Source organism: Porites lutea, chromosome 10 (assembly GCF_958299795.1).
Source record: "Porites lutea chromosome 10, jaPorLute2.1, whole genome shotgun sequence".
NCBI classification, from domain to species: Eukaryota; Metazoa; Cnidaria; class Anthozoa; order Scleractinia; family Poritidae; genus Porites; species Porites lutea.
The window spans coordinates 23,971,170-23,991,818 of NC_133210.1; the positions used below are offsets into that span (position 1 = coordinate 23,971,170).

Below are 20,649 nucleotides of genomic sequence, written 5' to 3' on the forward strand. Positions count from 1 at the left end.
CAAGCCCGATGTTGATGAGGCAAAACACGCAAAGCAAAAAATTACTAAATAAAGCAAAATAAACACAATTATGCAACAAACTTGACGGGAGCCGAGTGAGTAGCACTGCACAAACCCGGTGTTTGCACATTTAGAACGGTTTGCTTCCATCAGTGCTCCTGAAAAGTGAACTACAAATGTGTCTCAAGGAAAAAAATACGTGGAACGTGATTTCAAATAACAGGTGACATCAAATCGTCAATGACGTCACAAAACACGTTTTCCTAAACGGGAAAGGGTTGCAAACCTTAATCTTAGGAATTTTCACTACCAAAATGTTACATAAACAGTGTAAATCGTAAATTCGCCTTGTATGATTGGAAATGTTATTTATCCCGATTAACTATTTAACTAATTAATAAGTCACGTGACCCTTTTCCCTTTATTTACCGATTCCTATATAACGTAAACACACATACAAGGCGAATTTATAAGAACCTTTTCAATAGCCTCTGAAATGTACCTAAAAGAACTTGCTGCTCTTTCATTATCTTCTCCCCATTTTAGAGTAAATATTTTGACCGTTAATTCTCAATTATCAGTCACATGACGAAAATTTAAGCTTCTAAAATGTACTCATATTGCTAAGGCCATTAAGCTACATTTGTAGTTCAATATTCAGGATCCTTGATAGAACTAGCAAACCGTTCTAAATAGTATTCTATCAAAATATGCATATTTAATTAGATAGTCATGCCTTAAGTGGTCTGAGTAACAAAAGCGTGTAACTGACTTTACCGGAGCCGAAGGAAAAGCACTGCACAAACCCGATGTTTGTGAGGCAAAGCACGCAAAACAAAAAAATTACTGAATAAAGCAAAATACAACACAAGCGTGCAACAAACTTTATGGGAGCCGAGGGAATAGCACTGTACAAACGCGGTGTTTGTGAGGCAAAACACGCAAAACATAAATTACTAACAACTAAAGCGTGCAACAAATTACGGGAGCCGAAGGGAAAGCACTAAAACTTTACGAGGGGCCGAGGGAAGAACGCTGCACAAACTGCAGCTAGCGAGGGAAAGTACGAATAACACCGCTACTGGATAATACAAAAGCAAAACATTAACGTGTAAAAACCTTACGGGAGCCAAGGGAATGGCAGTAAACAAACTGGGAGTATAGCGCCGGAGAAACACGGGCGAGGGAAAGTAAGTCATCGGCACTGTACTGGCGATTGGGCTGTTAGAAGCAGAGCTGGAGCTTGTGTAACATTAGCCGGGGCGGGACAGGTTCGTCAGCCTTCTTACTAAAACAAGAATCGGTTAACAGAGCGAATGGATTCTTATGCGAATTGGGCAGAAATGAGATGCGGGGCTCTTATTTATACTCGCGTTGCAAGGGACTGGCGCGAATAGTCGCTAAGATATTAACCCTAATTCTAATTCTAATTTATTTTCTTTATATGACTTGACAGTTTATATTCAGCTCATTTGTGTTCGATCATCTAATCTGTCCCATTCGTATTACTTGAGATTATAATATCGATAAAGAAGATTTGGCCAAGTTGTCGTTGATTTCAAAGCCACGGAGTTGCATTCGACGGTCTTCTGCGTCTGAAAAAGAGTGCTGTTAAAAAGTCAAAGTCCTTGAATACTACCACCGAGGGGGCTATATATATTTAGTAAAATCCAACTAGTGGTCTATTATCAATGCTGCATTCTGATTGGTTGAGCTACTACTAGGCTATATGTTATAGCCCACTAGTAGCGAAAAGCGCCAGCTTTGAAAACCAAAACAATTGTGTAAGCGTTTTGCTAGCTAAAGTTGTTTTGTCCAGTCGATATTTTTGACCAACTAGTTGGATTTTACTAAAACAATTATTCCTCGAGCCCGAATGGGCTCTGAGTCCCGCTAGAATTACGGCGAACAAAGCTTCGTTAATAGATAACATTTTTACGAACGATCCACCTCGTCCCTCAATAAGCGGTCTTTTTCTCAATGAAACATCTGACCATTTACCGATATTTTCACTTATTTTGTATAATAATATTATTATATGGCCATGTCTCAAAAAGACTGGAAACAAACAAATTCAAGAATTTGATTGGCTAAAATCGATCTTGACTGCGGTCTAGATTTTCCCATCTAGACCGGCATCTAGACCGATGTTGTTGTAACAGTTGCAAAAAATTGGCTTGTTCCTGTTAATAGTACTAAATGGAAGAATGAGTGGACCTTCATGAGGAAGCAGGTAAAGAAAATGAGCAAACGTTGGCAAATTTGAGTCCCGCCAAGTAAGCTACGAGCAAAGATGAAGTCGAAATTGAGAAATTTTTGCATGAGCAGAAATAAAAAAATAAATAAATACAAGACTAAGAGCGATTTAAACGCATGGAAGAAAGTTTGTGAGTCACTGAAAGAATCTAGAGCAATATTATTGAAAACATACCTGCCAATGAGCTCGACCTTCTTCTGTCCAAATTTGTCATCTCCGTTCGTAAACAAAATGGCACTGAGAACGAGCCCGCTACAAAGACGCGTTTGCTACAGCCAAACTCAATGACACAAACAAGAAGAAGGTTTCTAATCACTCTGTTAGAAAGACCAGTGCTGGACGACTTCTCGAAGCAGACGTTCAGCCAAACTTTGTTGCACAACTAAATGGTCACAAAAATTTGAAAAGCCTCGACAGCTACAATACAGCATCTCTGAAGTGACAGCGAGAAATGTCTGCTATATCCTGAATTGTGAACCAGGTACATCCGCTCAGTCCGAAAAAAACCAAGTCACTACCTCCACTACAACACAGCAAAATTTCTTCACAGTCCAACAAACCCAGCCTCAGGCAATTTTTGCCGGAGCGCAATATTGAAGGCTGCACATTTAACATCAACGTTTTCTGTGGTGATCAGTCGAAGATCGCAAGGCTGAATGAGAACTGATCGCTGAGCGATCGAGGCACAAACAGGCATTACTTACATTGCAGTTACACTTTTGGTCACTTTTCATAAATTGTTGTTTCAACTACAAGCTTTTTCATTGAGCCTGTATGAACAATTTTGTCTTCATTCATTGACGAAGTTTGCTTTGAACAGCTCTTTTTGTCCCGTTTGGACTGGAGACTAGTGACAGAAGAAAGCCAGCTGGATGCTTGAGCCCGCGCAGGGAAGCAAATAAAGTTATTTATGTTTTTGTTCCTTTGCTTTCTTGTTTGGCCATATAATAAACATCTTATTAACCGAACTAGGTCGGTCTGTATGGGAGAATCTTAACCTCTGTCGCTGGTACAGACCTCACTGCGTTCGGTCTGTACTGGCCACCTCGGTCAAGATTCTCCCATACAGACCTCCCGCTCGGTTAATAAGAGCTAAGTACTAGTGATAAGGATAAATACGTATTTTTTAGTGAAAAAAATGCGCATAATCTAAGTGCATTTAAAGATGAGTTAGGTAAGATAAACTGGGCTGAAATGCCTGGTTTAAATGATCCTTCTTGCGCTTATGAACTCTTTGTCGGAAGTATACTACAATTTACGATAAATGTTTTCCACTCGGAAAAATGAAAGCGAAACGGTTCAATCTTCATAAGCCTTGGTTTACTAAAGGTCTTGCTAAATCCATAAGGAAGGAAAATAAGTTATATCAGTCTTTCCTTAATAACCGTAACTCTTCCAACTTCCAATGAAAATGCATATAAGTCGTACAAAAACAAACTTTAACTCATTCTCTTCGAGTTGCTAAGCATTTATATTATGAAAAACAAACTGAAAACTAAAATCAAATGTCAAGGCCACTTGGAAAGTTCTAAATGAAATCCTTAATAGAAATAAAGGAAAGCGTGGTTTGCCATCTATATTTAGGGCAGATTCTCGAGAAATTTCCAGTTCAAAGGAAATAGCTAATTTCTTTTGCAAATATTTTACTTACATTGGCCCTAACTTAGCTATCAAAATTCCTGTATCAGAAAAGTCACATAATTCTTTTTTACCCCCAAAACTAGTCAATTCAATATTTCTAGATGCTGTAAATGACCAAGAAATTATTGAAATATGTAGTACTTGTCGTTCAGGTACTGCTGTAGGTTATGACAACATTTCTATGAACTCAATTAAAGAATCTATTGATATAATTATTTCACCTCTTACATGCATAATTAACTTATCCATCACCTCTGGCATTGTACCAAAACAATTAAAAATTGCTCGAGTTATTCCTTTATTTAAATCTGGTGAGCAGGATATATTTACGAACTACCGACCAGTGTCTGTTTTACCAGCATTCCCTAAAATCCTAGAGAGAGTAACGTACAATCGTTTTTTAAGGTTTCTTAATAATCATAACATTCTCTCTGACAATCAGTATGGTTTTCGCAAGCATCACTCCATGCTTACGCTCTTGCTTGTTTATATGACAACATCTCTTCCGCTATTGAAAATAAGGAATGCACAGTTGGTATTTTTATAGACTTGTCTAAAGCCTTTGACACCGTTGATCATAACATTTTAATTTCAAAATTAGAGCATTATGGTTTTCGTGGCACTGCACTTAGATGGTTCAAAAGCTATCTAAGCAATAGACAACAATATGTGGAATTTAATGGTATCAGCTCAGAGTCTTGCGAAAAAAAGTGCGGGTGCCTCAGGGCTCTATACTAGGCCCCCTGCTCTTTCTACTCTATATAAAGGATCTGTGTAACGTGTCAAAGTCGTGGACTTTATGCTTTTTGCTGATGACACAAACATATTTTTCTCCCACAAAGATTTTAAGTTGCTTCCTGAAATCTTAAATTCTGATATGCTTAATTTAACCCAATGGTGTCGAGCAAATAAACTGTCCATTAACTTAAAAAAATCAAATTTTATGGTCTTTAGACCACGCCAAAGGAGGCAAACACCTGATATATCTATTCAAATTGACAACAATGTTATTGAATGTGTGAAAGAAACGGTATTTTTAGGTGTTATCCTCGATGGGCATTTGTCATTGAGGCCTCACATTCTTAGCGTTTCTAGAAAAATATCAAAATCGATAGGTATTATTTATAAGGCTAGTTTTTGCCTTCCCAAAACTTCCTTGCGCTCATTGTATTATAGTCTAGTTTACCCTTACTTAACTTACTGTGTTTCAGTGTGGGGATCGACACATCAGTTATACGTTTTCAACTCGCTAAGTCGGGAAATTCAAAACAGTGAAAGTATCAGTTTGTTTGGCAAAAGACTTACAAAATTCCTTCTTTCTTAGTTAAATTGAATCTTTGTTGAGCTACACACCTTTTTTTTTTCTTTTTTCTCTTCTTTCTTTCTTCTTTTTTTTTTCTTTAAAAACTTAATCACAATTTTCATTCAGTACCCTTAACTTGTATGGTTTACCCTATTGTTCCAGGAAGCCTATAATTTATAAGCCCCCAGCTTCTACATACGCTTCCTTGCCTTTAACACATTTGATATTGTAAATAATTTAGTTGGAACATTATATGTTATCTTTAATGTATTTCTGTATACTGTTGTTGTATTTCTTGTTAAAGGCAAAATAAAATGAATGAATGAATGAATGAGTCAATAGCCCATTGGGCCCTTGGCCTCATGGGCTATTGACTCAGAGCCCATTCGGGCTCGAGGAATAATTGTTAAATATATAGCTATAGAAAGTGTCCGTATTGAGCGGGTCATGTTATTTACGTGAAAAATTCAGACTTTTTTTGTTTTAAAAAGAGGACAATAGTATCGTCAGTTAAAGAGTGAAGGGTGAAGAGTAAAACGAGAAAGAAACTTTTTTTTTTAAATGAACTCGGCATGCATTCCACAGGGACAAAGCAAACTGTCCGTAATAATGGAGTGTCCGTAAAGCGGGATAGAGAGTCAAACCCGTTAATACGGACACTGAGGAGGGCCATAGAAAGTATCCATATTAACGAGGTGTTCATATTAAACGGCTTTCTTTCCCAAAGGACAAAAAAAACTTTCCGTAATAGACCACTTGCACGATGACGCCATTTTACTACTACTACCAGAATCCTTCAGGGTTTAGCTTTCTTGTGCAAATTAAGGGTTTTGTCATTTAATCTTCGTTGGGATTACCAAATTTAAAGGGTTCTGGTCGCAAATGGCCTTTAATGAGGAGTCCTTATTAAGCGAGTGTCCGCTCGTAAAGCGAGGTTTGACTGTATGTAAAAAGCTTATAAACAAGTCAGACATATGAATGCAATGAATTTCTCTACTTGTAGATTAAATTGTTAATTACATATGTTACAATCTTTTTGGCCGTTTGCTCATTTTGACTCAAATAGGATAGACGAAGGTGAACAGAAGTTCAAGCCGTGGGTTCGTCATTTCTATTGGCCTTAGGCTTGCTATCTCTGAAGCTATCACAAAAGACAAATTAAACGTGCCGAACATCATGGCTTGTAAAAAGTTGGGCCAATATAAAAGGATAAAATGATCCGCAAAAGCACGTTTCGAAACTCTTTCCGATTTTTCCTTAGTTAAATTCTATTGTCTTAATTTCGGTCGCTGACTGAAATTGAGAGGAATGACCATTAGAATAACGCAAATTCAAGTGTTTACGAACGCTTCTAATATTGCAGAATTAAACAGGATGCTGATTCTACTTGCAAATGTTTATTAAGAAATGTGTTTAGACGTTATAGGGGAAAGTTGATATCAATGATACCATTGTCTTTCCGGTCAATGAAACCGATCCTCAGGTAACCGTTTTAGCAGCAAATTAGCATGCCTGTACAGGCCTCACTGCACACAGGAGAGATACAATATTCACAAGCGTAAATATTAAGGAAACTAATATTTGCGAGATTCGCGTCTGCTGAAAGAACGCGTCACGCGCCAATGGGGGTTTAATCGTTTTTTGTGAAAGGGTGCAGAGCGCTACACGGGAATAACGTGCTATCGTGACCCAGTATTACAGCTGTAACTCGTTTAGTACCCATTTGGCGCTCTAAAAGAAGTGTTATTTTGTGTAGATTCCTGCTACGTCTAAAGAACAACTATGGCGAAGCTGATACCTATGGTGGTGGCTTTACTCGTGATGACCGTTGGTCGCTCAGGTAAGTGTGACTAGTACGTGTTAACACATTGTAAATAAGAGTGGCGATTATAGAGTGTCCTCAGTTCACTTGGCTAGCTTCTTTAGCTGTTTTCATTGCCTGGTCGTGCCCAATATGACTGGTGTCAAATTTCCAAAAGATTTGTGCTTTAGACCTCGCAGATGACGTGAGCGTAGCGATTTTGTCGCCACACCTTTCATTAATTGTTTGTAAGGTTCAAATGTTGTTTATATTATTTACTGGCGACGTTGAACATTCATTTTTCAGCTTTGTTTTTGTACCATATATATAAACGATAATCGACATAAACAACCTTCAATGTTCTCCACCATAACCTGAAACCTGAAACCAAAAATTTTCCCCAAACGGTTAATGAGCACGCTCATCGTGAAATTTAGCTTACGAATACAGCCTTTTCTCCTAGCTACGTTTGCGACTCAGTGACAGAAATTCCATACTGACGACGTAAATCAATGTTAAGTTTACTTAACAAACCCGCTAGTCATGGGGTTCCAAATGTAAATAAGTTTGATTTTATGTTTCTCCTGGTCGATTATGGTTAAGTTTTGTGATATTTTGCGAACGAGCTCTAGCAAAACTCAGATGCTTTTTCTAAAGAAGAATATATTGTAGGAATATTGAGTGTTTTTGAAGTAGATTCATCACGTTTAAATTTGACCTTTGTGGCCTTTTGTGTGTCATTCGTAAACAATATGCTAGGTAAAACAATATAACCACTACATCGACCAATCAGAGCTCCTGCCCAGATTCCGGACAGATTTTACATCATCACTGAGTATTGAATTTCTGTGGCTGAGTCGTAGACATTCTTCCTGGCGATACGTTCTAAGCGGCGAGGAGCAAGGAGAAACTGCTGTATTCGCAGGTTACGCAAAATTGAGTGTTGGGGTTTAACAGGAGCTCGGAGGACGCTTTTCTAAAGTCGACCTTTGCGCCTAACGGGCGAACGTTCGACTACAACAATTAAAATTGTAAACATCAATCTACCAGGAAGGCCTTGTATTGTAAGGGAATGTACATTCTGTACAGCGGTGCACAGTTGAAAATTAATTATTTTTGCCCTTCTTTCCACTGTGTTTTGAAAACGGTTGAGCCATTCAGAGGAAAACGAATTTCGATCAATTTAATACAGGGGCGAACACATTACCACACGCAGTCTTGTCCTTAAATCCTCCGACTAGTTCCTGAAAACCGCGTTAGACAAGTCAAAAAGATCTAAAGATATACGGGCATCTCGCGTAAAAAGACTAAAATTTGACGATTTAAAAGACAAAAACAAAATTCATTTAAATGTCACTTCCCTTTCGAAATGACGCTAAGAATTGCTAGGAATTCCTAGGATTTTCTAAGACAATAAATAAATTCTTAGGATTTCGGTTCCGGCCTAGGAATGAAGGTGACGGGAAAATTATTTTATCCAATCATATCACACTGTTATAGGTTACAGAAAGTGCATAATTTATTTTAACAGGAAATTAGGAAAAGCGGGAAGAGACGAAGTGCTTCTTACAACACGTATAACACTTTATACAATATTTGCTGTTGGCTTCTTTTATCACGTACTTTTTCATATTTCTTTCGCTTCGTAGAAAGATGCGCTCAAAAGAATTTATTGATGGAGCTGTCATCACTTAAGTAGAAGGATTAAGTTTCCGAAGATGAGTGCTTTTATTTCTCCTGATTTCTTTCGAAAAAAGCAATGTCCATTGACGCACAAGAACTATGAGGCGCATAGAAAGGGGCCCGACAAAAACAGACCAAAAGCATATCTTCCTGAAGCCTAGAATCTAAGTCAAAATTTCCTTAGCTATAACACTCAGCAATGGTTTTTATGCTTAGTAACTAATATTCTTGTACCTCGAGGTTAACGACATACTTGAATTATGTCTGTTAACAATTTCAGGAAATCACACTTTCGCCCCTATGATAAAATTATCCACAAGAATCTTTCCAAACGTAATACGGGCGAAATATCGAAGTGGACAAACATCCAGCAAAACTCTGGTTTGGCGACTCTAGCAACTGCAATAACTATATAGCCTGGTCAGAAATTAACATCAATTGAATAGATTTCACTGTAGAACCTACTTTCTGAGACCAGAGACCTCATGATCGATTATCTTTCCGTCCCGAGCCCGGGATCAGTCGTTCACTCATGCAGCCAAATGAGACGAAATACGGTTAGCTATTGGACAAGGCATACTTTTCTTCAGACATGTTCATTTACAAGGCGTAATGATTCCTCACATAAAACTATTACTCCAGGCAGCCGAAACGAAATCTAGAGAATCAACGGACCACGGATCAAGCCAACTTCTGACGAACGCGCTGCATGATTATCGCGCGGAGAGAATCATGGAAAATCTTCACTGGCTATTATTAGTGGTCGTGATAGGGAAGGGGAGTGGGGGGAGGGGGGGAGTGGTCGAAGAAGGATGTAAAAAAGTTCTAAAGACACGATTTTTTGTCCACCGCAGCTTATTGGAGGATTTTTCTACTGAAAATATTATAACAAGTGCTAAAGTAAAGAAGCCTAAAATGAGAATGCTGGGAAAAAATCCTGGAGGTACCTTTTTGCAAATCCGGCACAATTCTACGTGCTTTGTCGGTGAAAAGCCCCCATGGTATGGAGGGTACATACGTTTTGTGGGTTTTGCGTTTGCGTTGCCCCACAAGTAACGACGGTAACAGTCAGCGCACTGTCGAGAAGGTCTGGGATTCAGTAAGCGGTTCGATGCTGGCATCGGTCTATAATATTCAGCAAAACAGTCTCCTTGCATTTGAGTGGCAACTTGTGGGTGAAAGAAGTTCCAATTTTCAACCAAGAGAGCAAGTATGAAGGTTTATGGAAAGAAAAAAGAAAGTGCTGCTACTGCTAAAGTAAAGTTAGCTGCAAAGTATTCAAACAAAGATATGGATTGGAAAGTGTTTATTCGCTATCTTTTCGCACGACATTAGAATCTAAACTTACTCATTTTAGAAATCTCACGCAGTAGTCACAAAAACGACAGACCCCGTGTTTTCCACAGACCCCGGGACCCCGTCGCCCCGGCACCCCAGCCACGCATTATCCACTATACCAACTAGCTAAAAAGTATGAGATTGAACATTGATCGCGATCTAGTAAAACAATTAACTGGGCAGCGGACAGCTTCCAAATAAATCGGTACGTCACCTCGATGAGTTGACACATGAGCCCGCGATATGGTCATGTGATACTGGTCAGTGGATATCCTGTTTTGACAGCTGTCAATTGACCACATTGTGAATCTCTAATGTTAAAGATGTGGATTTGCCAAGACACGCCTGAGACACCCCTCCCTTTCTTTTGATAGTCTCCCCTACCCCACCCGTACGATCTGTAGACGCGTACGTACGTACGCTTGGTCAATCACGTGACAACCAAACGAAATTCTATGAGTATGAGCCGTGTTAAACATGGTGTTTAAAGCCCTAGTTTAAACCTGTTTTCGAACTTTACTTGTCAAAACAGCTTTTAAATCTTTGACTTTAGGTTTTTTTCCGAAATGTTGTTTAAATACGGTATTTGAAAAGGTTTAAGCCACTCGCCAGCACCCCTCTTTCTGAACACATAGTTTAAATACTATATTTAAATGTAGTTTTGATAGCAAATATGCGGGAAGTTGAACGGTACGTTGATCTTGTCATCTCGCTAATTCTGGGTGCATTGTATTTGAAAAACAGTGCTGAGTAGGTGAGTCGTGTTAGCGCAGTGTCACGCAACAATGGTTTGAAGTAATACATGACGCTTCAACACCTTAATCAATGAACTTTTCAGATTACTTTAATTTTCTCTAGCCCAATTTTTAGCTAATTCATTGACCATCCTACAGTGCAAAAGAATATCTTGAGGATCATAGTCAGTGTTTGACCTGCTGTTACTTACATGTACTTTATATTACCTACAGAGGCTACGCCCAGTAAATGTAAACAATACAGGACACTTGCATCTTTGTGGGAAAATAGTAAAAATGGTAACGACTTGTAAAGTGGGAGGATAAGCAAAAACAGTGATAAAGACAGCTGCTGATATTCATACTGATAAAATTGTTTGATTTTGATCTTACAAACTCATCAGGTTTTTCATCCCCCTACGACTACTACTCTCTCCCCCCACCCCCCTCCCTTCGAACGCACTCTCCTATTTGCAGTTATTACTAGATTTTGGTTGATTTTCCTCCATTCCACCGTTCCAGCCCTTTCCACCGGGTCGCGCGTTGAGAAGGTCTGGGATTCAGAAGCGCTTCGTTAAGCGAAAGAATTTCGTACATTTATCCAGAACAACCAATTCAAGATGAAAGCTTATCCATGGATTATTTCTTGCTGGAAATTGTCCATTGTTTTGATTGTTGCCTCATTATTGTTACAGCAGTCTGGTAATGCCTTAACTTCACGGAGGATTTCACTAATTAGATTTGAACAAAATGGCCTTTAATAAGGGAGGAAAAGTCTGAACAGGGGCACCCAACGTCAATTTTTGGAAAATATCTATTTGGAAGACGATTTGAGATCCAGAATTTTCGGAACGTTTGTTGTAAAATTTCTTGCTTGCCTACCTCGATCTCCTAGGATTTTCTAACATCTAAAAAATGGTATAATTGCCCACTTTTTACGGATTTTTACCCCAAAAAGGTCATCTAGAATTTTCGGGAGCCTTTTTTGGCTTAAATTTTCGAAAAGGTAAGTTTTGATCCCCATAATTTTCGGATCACTCTCAGGTAGGAAATCCGAACAGATGAAAAATTTTTAGGGGATAAAAATATGCCTATATCTACCATCTAGATACTAAAATACGTTCAACAATGCTATTTTTAAGCGTTTTGAACTATATTCTCGCTGGGTGCTCCTGTCTGAAAGGTGTCGTTCTGTTGTAAGGAAAATCGTGATTCATTTATTGCTTCTTGATGTTATTTTTAGGGTCATTGACTTTCACAAGAAGGCCTGATACACCAACAATCGTAGTCGAAGGAGTGAACAACACAAATGTGGATCTCATATGGGAAATTCTTCCTTCCAATGGCGAAGTTGTTCAGAACCTTTTCTTCACAAGACAGAATCTAGGGGATATCAATAAAGTAATAATTGCGTCAAGTAGATTCTCTAGTTCCTTCACTCTATTGAGCGAGAGCTTTGTCAACGAGTACAGAGCGAACCTCCCAGCAACGTTGACGTTGTTGAATGTAGACAACACCGAGGAATATGTTTACACCCTGCAAGTCAACTTCGATCAACATAACGTTCCACAACGGAAGGAAGACAGTGTGACAGTTATCGTCCTCGGTAAGTCAATTTAATTTAATTTCAAAAACTTATAAGGCGCAAATATCTATACAAATATATTCAAATGCGCCAGGACCCTCGACGTGCTTCGAAGTGACACTAAGGGCATTCTTCAGTTTATCCTCCAGATTTTAACAACGATTCCATTCAATGTTTATTCATCTACTGTGTCCCTAAACGAAACTGTAGGCATTATGAAGTAAAAAACAAAAGTTGTTTACCGCTGTACGTCTTTTTTATGTAATCGATATAGAGTGGGAAAACGATACTTCGTGTTGTTGATTGATTTTGAGGCCTCTTGCGAGGCTTCCGCCATTTTAAAAGAGTCAGATAAGATAGTAATCTTCATGCTAGCCCTCTTATTGTAGAGTCTTCTAAATTCCAGCGTAAATATAAACCGACCGTAGGATGTGTCAATATCACGCTTGCCTAAAAATTATATGGAAGAAGGTGGATCAAAATAAGTGATAGTTTTTACTTTCTTTTAACTTCTTTCTTTCTTGTAACTTTCATTTGCTTCATAAATGTGGAGTTTTCAGGGAGGATGAATCGTCAAATGATTTGTATAAATCTGCTGAATACGCGCAAATGATTAATCGAAACTGCAGTGTCACGATTACTTGTGCTACAAATTTGAATGTCAAAGGAAATGGCTGTCGCATGCGAAAGTGAAATCTACGTCGGTGAACTTTTGCTGATAAGTGTCTTAAGCTGTTTATATCGTTTAAGCAGTATTGATTTTAAAGGTGTTTCACTGTAGAATTGGGCATAGTATTTTTAGTGAAAATAATTGACGGGAAAATTAACCCGAACAATGGCCGCCCTATTTCTTTAACATTTTGACGGTTGGCTGACGTTTTACCTGTAACAGAGGATTCAGATGTATTTTTCATAAGCTTAATTTTTTGAGACTGAAAACGAAGACGTGGACTTATTGGCACTTAAAAGAAAGGCACATTCCCGCTCAAAAATACAGTCGACTCCCGATAACACGAACGTTTAAGGGAAATCGAAAAAAGTTTGAGTTATCGGGAGTTTAAAGCAAATAACCGGAAGTAAGGAAATAAGCAAATGGATGGGGAGGGAATGCAATTAAGCAACAAAGTATACAACGATGGACACTGAATTTGAACTAGAGCCGAGTGACTAAGAAGTAAAGACAAGGAATTGACTCGATTGTTTTCAGTGTTTCGGACTTCAGTACACGTTTTTTTTCCCGACTTGTCACTCGCTTATAACATGGTTCGAGTTATCGAGGGTAAAATTGTATGGAGATGTTCTGAAGGGAAACAAAAATTTCTTCGAGTTACCGTGAGGTTCGAGTTATCGAGGGTTCGAGTAAACGAGGGTAAAATTACACTAAATTTAAGAAGGTTCGACTTTGGTTTGAGTTAGCGCGAGGTTTGAGTTAGTGAGGATTCGAGTAATCCGGAGTCAACTGACTTTTTCTGCTTTCGTTCTGCTTCTTTTCATTTCGTCGAAGTGCCAGAACCTATTATCCTACTTAAATCTTTTCCAAGTGCCTGAAAGTGTTTATTTTTATCTTACTGTCTGGGAGATCAACACCTGCGGAAAAGCATAATTTAATGCTCCCAACTCATAACCCTTTAGATAAAAGCAAATAACTAGACCAGAATGATAGTGGGGAAAAGGGATAAGGGATGAAGTACTCCAAATATGGAGAGCAGCTCACTTATCTCTGCATATTGGTGTAACAATCCGAAATCTACAAGGGGAGAGATGATAATCCTCCCTACAGGGTGACCTGTATGGGAGCACTTCATCCCAAACCCATGTTTGAACCATGTTTATTACATTGTCAACAACTCTATACAGATATGATCAGTAATTTAAGTTATTGTTGCGTGCCTGCTGCCAGTCATTTATCTCTGAGGGAAATCTGAACCCTCCAGAAAGCAGAGAGCCAGACACTTAACTTGAACCTCGAGGGAGAGAGGTTAGACAAAAATGTATTAATACAAGTTGTAAATAAATGACAACTAAACTTTTATCAACTTTATAATCAAAATATAAGGCCCAAAGTAACTAAGTGCAAAGGCATGTTGTGATGCCGGCTAAGAATGATCCCCCTCAGTAGAAACCTCACCCTTTTTTTACCATATCTTCCTAATAATTGTCAATGGATTCACAGTGAAAACAAAAATGATCTGCCGTTCTTATGACTGCAAAGAGTATAAAAAACTTCTTAAAATTAAGCAAGAGAAAAGAAATCATATATAAAACCTAAAGAAAACCAGTAAAGAGAACAACAAAGGAACAGAGCAAATAAGAAGGCTCAGATTGTAATTTGATTACAAGTAGCAACTGACAGTTACGCACTGAAAAAATAGACACTGTCTTGAGCAAAATCGTGCACTGATCAAATGAGCATGCGAATCCAAATGTGGGAATCCTTTAAAATTACGTCATTTCTTACCTTAAAGACACCCTCAAAACAAATAAATCACTCATTTTATACCTCTATCTTTAGCATGATATTGAGTTGGGAAATACACTGCACACCCAAACGGGGGAACCGAAGTCCAAACAGCACAATATATTAATGCTTACATTGCATATTTTTAGCCATAATGGAGAACGAAGTACATCCTACTATAAACTTGAAGAGACACTCGACATAGACAACATGTAAAAGCTTAATATCTCACAAATCTCACACAATGAACCATAATCTCTGAAATGTTTTAAAGGTGTCACTCTGATATTAACTCATATGATATACCAGATATGCCAGAAATCCATGGAAATATTCTTTTGGATGTGACTAAACAATTGCAACTGAAATTCAATCCATTATTTGAAAAACCTCGAACACCTAATCTTCACAGATTTTATTTGGGATTTGAGGCGCCAAGTCCTTCTTCTTACGGTAAGAGAACTCAAAAATAACTTTCCATTACTCGAAGCGTTTAGTACAGTCTCATGTACAATATTGCAAAAAAAAAAGATGTCGTTGCAGGCACAATATAATGAAAATATTAAGTTAACTATCGATAAACCAGAAAAATACCGCACCTGAATCACGGGAGAGCAACTATGACCCCAAAGGGACACACTGGTCCAATATGATTTCCTGCGGAGGAACCTTGACTGTGAAGTGCATGCCACGAGAGTCGAAACGCCCAAAGTGAGGGTACAGCGAGAGGTTATGAAAAGTTCAAGACGAGGAGAAAACAACGACATTTAAGAGAAGGGTTATTATAGGCCAATGTTTCAAGGATGGAGTTTGACCCAGACCGGTGAAAAATCTCTTCGTGCACGTTTTGTCCAGAAAACTCGAACGCGTAAACCTTGTATGCAGTTGGACGATCAAGTTAGCCCTCCCTAAACGGTGATCTAGTCGATACAGCTTAGCAAAATTCCAATTCTTGAAGAAAAATCCGGGCTAGAAGTAACGGGCATTTTGTTCCACGAAGAGAAGAATATGAAATGCTGTCTTGCTGAGCTGGGGGCGAAAATATAGGCATCAAATGTACTGTTCGTGTGATAGCTGGCATCTAATTGGCTGAGCGAAACATTAGTGTGACAGGGGTCACATGCAGGAAGTAACTCCTGAAAGGAAGTGAGCTAATTCGATTACTGGTAAAGGAGGGTCTATGGTTGTCACATTAACTTTAATTTATCCTATTGTACAAATTAGCTTTGATTCTTCCTCAACCACCCTTTATCAGGGGCTAAACTCTTGATGTAGGTTGAGGTGTGAGGGATCAAATGCTTCAATTCCCCTTGGTGCTTTGGAGGAGTATTCTCCTGAAAGCAAAATTAAAATTAAGCGCCTCTTTATTCCTTCAGGAATTGACTTATCCATAATGTTCTCAACAACATAATGGGGGAGGGGATTCGTCTATATTCAATTCACCAAGAAAATGGTCGGTACAGTCAGCCATAGACGCCAGGGCTGAGTATAATAAGGGCACAAATATCTGATAATAAATCCAGAACCTTCAGCCACTTTCTTAAACTAAGAGCAAGCCTTCTTTAGGTGTTAGATAAAGCTTAGACTATCACAATATTAAAAACAGCCACATTCACTGGCGTACATAAAACGGAAAAAAATAGGGAGGATATCTTATATTTGTCAATAATTCTTTAATAGAGGGAAATTTCCTCATCGAGACATGCCGCAAGAAGAGTTAGTGAACGATCCTGTCAGGGGTTTCAAACTTCTTACCTGTCAGTTTGTGAACGATAGAGACAGAGATTTTGTGTCTACACATCGAACAGTGGCCCATCACTGTCCAGGTTTATGGATTGTTCCTAGATTATGGAAGAATTACGTCTACGAAAATCCTCAGAAAAAAGAATCAATATCTAATGAGCGCAGTTTTAGAGAGCTTTTAACCTTTTTCCTGAATTGAGGTTTCTTGCCTTGAAAATAAGTCACAAAGCACAGCAAGGTGTGGGATAGAACTATACAGCTATTTCGAGAAAGGTTGTCGGGAAAAGTGCACGCGACAACCCCGAAAGGTAATGCTTTTTCTAAAGAAGAATATATTGTAGGAATATTGAGTGTTTTTGAAGTAGATTCATCACGATTAAATTTGACCTTTGTGGCCTTTTGTGTGTCATGCATTCATAAGCAATATAGGTAGAACAATATAACCACTATGTCGACCAATCAGAGCTCCTGACCAGAATTCGGACAGATTTTACGTGATCACTGAGTATTGAATTTCTGTCGCTGAGTCGTAGTCCTGGTGAAACGTTCTTAGAGGCGAGGAGCAAGGAGGAACGGCTGTATTCGGAAGGTTACGCGAAATTGAGTGTTGGGGTTTAAGAGGAGCTCGGAGGACGCTTTTCTAAAGTCGACCTTTGCCCCTAACAAGCGAACGTTCAACTACAGCAATGAACATTGTAAACATCCACCTAGCCTGCGTAGGAAGCGTGTTGCGCGGTCTTTGACTCTCGAAACAGCACGGAAACGCTTGCTACGCAGGCTAACATCCACCTACCAGGAAGGCTTTGTGTTGTAAGAGAATGTACATTCTGTACAGCGGTGCACGGTTAAAAATTAATTATTTTTGCCCTTCTTTCCACTGTGTTTTGAAAACTGTTGAGTCATTCATAGAAAAACGAATTTTGATCAGTTTAACACAGGGGCGAACAGGTCATTACCACACGCAGTCTTGTCCTTAAATCCTTTTTCGTCTAGTTTCTGAAAACCGCGTTAGACAAGTTAAAAAGATCTAAAGATATACGGGCATCTCGCGTAAAAAGACTAAAATTTGACGATTTAATAGACAAAAACAAAACTCATTTAAATGTCACTTCCCTTTCGAAATGACGCTAGGATTTTCTAAGACAATAAATAAATTCGTAGGGTTTCGGTTCCGGCCTAGGTATGAAGGTGACGGAAAATTTATTTTATCCAATCATATCACACTGTTATAGGTTACAGAAAGTGCATAATTTATTTTAACAGGAAATTAGGAAAAGAGGGAAGAGACGAAGTGCTTCTTACAACACGTATAACACTTTATACAATATGTGTTGTTGGCTTCTTTTAATTTTCACGTACTTTGTCATATTCCTTTCGCTTCGTAGAACGATGCGCTCAAAAGAATTTATTGATGGAGCTGTCATCACTTAAGTAGAAGGATTAAGTTTCCGAAGATGAGTACTTTTGTTCCTCCTGATTTCTTTCGAAAAAAGCAATGTCCATTGAAGCTTATCGCGATGGAACAACTGAAGCATGACAAGCATGCTCTGGCTGGTTTTCACTTTATGACTGAGAACAAGAGTGACAAATTCAAGCAAACTATTCGTTTCAACTACATGTACGCAAAATTGTCTCTAAAGCCCGTAGTTTTTGTGGGACGTGGTCTACCTGCCTGCCTACCTGTACCTCAATACAAAACTCACAACTCCAAGGGCATATTTCCGAGCGTAGCGACTTTATAATCTTGTCGCGCGCGAAGCGCGCATGCAGTCTGCTAACCGCGCGTGGTCTTAGCCAGCTGCGAAATTCGAGGCTTCATAAATCTCTGAATATATGCTTCGTCATGGAGCATTTTGCGTTTTCAGGCAACGTACACTTCGCCGCCGATGACCAAGGCGCATTTTGATGTGTTTATTCATCGTCTGTGAAACGAGGTTTACCATCGGTGAATCACGAACTATTTCCCATGCAAATAACACACAAGCACAACAAGTGGCTCCAAATCCTCGCCCAGGAAGATTTTCCACCGAAACTCCTCTGGAGCGAGAACGCCGACTTCAAATTCAGCGTGAACAACGAAAGAGAAGACGTCAACAAGAAACCGCGGAGCAGAAGGAACATCGCTTAGCACAGTAAAGGCAACGCCGACGACAAGAGACAGGGGAACAGGAGATTGGAATCAGAGGCATTATGATCGTTTTACACTGTCGAAAACCCAGATTTCTTAGTTTGCCGGTTTCCCCGCCGATATATAGATCAAAGTCTGCAAAGTTTCAGCTCTGTATTACGGCCCGAAGAAAAATAATTTTCAGGCGAACTGCACCGGGCCATATTTGGTCTTTGTGTTTTTTTTTCTAAATCCGGACGCAGAAATAATGCTAAATCTGCTTTTCAATACACTGTTAACAATAACACCACATAATACGCTAACAAGAAGAAGAAGAAAAGAAAGAACAACGTATGGACCTTCAAGACGATATTCGTGGTTGGTCACCCATCCAGTTCCTAAGCCCGACCGACAGGGTTTACCTTACCTTGGGTGCCGTTACCGCACCGAGTTTCGCGAGGGTTATTGCGAGATACGTATTTCTAGTATTTTTTAAAACCTGTTTAGAAGTAGGTTGAGCATACCCAGTACTCAATAGGACTGTTGTTGACAGTGACTGACGTTTCGACAACCTGCGCGGTAGTTATCGTCAGTGTCAAAGTGAGTTGTATCACGTCAGTTGATGGTACTAATCTCTGCTTATTAACCTCAGGGGCAGCTCGCCATGTTGTTGGTGGCATGTTAGTTAAGTCGTGGTGTTATTGGCTATGAAGACTCGTAATGTCATTGGTGCGTTTCGATCCGTCTGTTGTCACAGTTAAACAGTCGTTCATTCATTACAGAAACGCGCCCATTCAAAAACGTCGATCGTGAAAATGCAAATAAGTGAAAAATGACGTTAATTTAGTGTCAATCAAGAAATCCTCTGGGTATATCCCTTTCCTGGTTATTGTTCCTGCTCAGACAGCCGCAACATTTGCCTATTCTTCGATGAAGAATAGAACTTCACGCGACTAACATTGGGGATTTGCGGTGTTGCGGTGTTGGGCATTTTTTCATGCGGTGTTGCGGTGAATAAAATCTCAGCTTGCGGTGTTGCGGTGTTCTTAAACCTCACGGTGTGCGATGTTTGCGTCTTAAGGTCTGCGGTGTTCGGTGAAACGAAGTTATCTGCGGTGTCGCAGTTTCCATTTTGAAGCTTGTCAGTTCTAAATTTAGCCTCCATCATGTTTGATTTGAAATAAAATACACTCTAAGGGTCCTCTAATACTCTCTAGTTAATATTAAATACGCTGCCCGTCACCAATCCTAAGCCTGTTTTTCATTGCTGCGGAGCGACCGAAGGGAGCGAGCAGCAACATAATCAGGATTTAAAGGAAATATATGAGGGGCGACGAATTCTCGAATTCATCACTTTTTACCACAATGCATTGCATTTAACCAGAGTGCATTGCGCCACGAACAACTCAAATAAAAATACGGGGAAGTTCGGTGGGTGAGAGAGTGCATCGTTCGCTGCTCAGACTTAGAGTTTTCTTTGTGGCAAATTTTCTACAGCACGGTTAGAGGTCTTACCAAATTTTAAGACACGCAGGAGTCTTTCAGATGAGTACGAGGGTTAACTTGGGGATTGGATTTCAATTCAAGAGCCTTTTTTGACTCAAGAGCCCTTTTTGCTCTTCGACTCAGCAACACGGGGGATATACAAATTCCAGCTTGCTAGAAGGTGATGTGAAAGTGAGAAAATGTCATGCAATGCTATTCTTAAGAAACTGTATGAGCCGAAAATGGATGGGATTTTGAACATTCGCTTCAAAATAACAGCGGAAATCGAGATAACAAAACATAATAAATATTAATATGTTTTGTGTCCTATTTTGCAGACGAGGACGTGTATCGGCGTTTTGAAAAGCATAATTATGTTCTTTCATTCATTTATTGCCATGGAATATGCGTTTACATTGTTTTTTCACTGTTAATAGCTCGGTTAATGCGGCTGGCGATCATCTTGCCGACGGAAGTTTCATGGAAAAGGAATAAAATGAAAGACTTTTCCTAT

The 20,649-nt window shown here is 39.1% G+C and overlaps 1 protein-coding gene across 4 annotated transcripts in view; it reads left to right on the plus strand.

The window, feature by feature from the left end:
* The first annotated feature begins 6,833 nt into the window (after positions 1–6,833).
* LOC140949909 (uncharacterized) overlaps positions 6,834–20,649 on the plus strand; it is a 192,482-nt gene continuing 178,666 nt past the window's right edge. For all 4 annotated transcript variants that reach the window (XM_073399058.1, XM_073399059.1, XM_073399060.1 and 1 more), the window contains exons 1-2: positions 6,834–7,041; positions 12,001–12,363. In XM_073399058.1, coding sequence (XP_073255159.1) covers positions 6,984–7,041; positions 12,001–12,363 — 421 coding nt within the window. In that variant the 5' untranslated portion in view covers positions 6,834–6,983. The remainder of the gene's footprint in view (positions 7,042–12,000; positions 12,364–20,649) is intronic.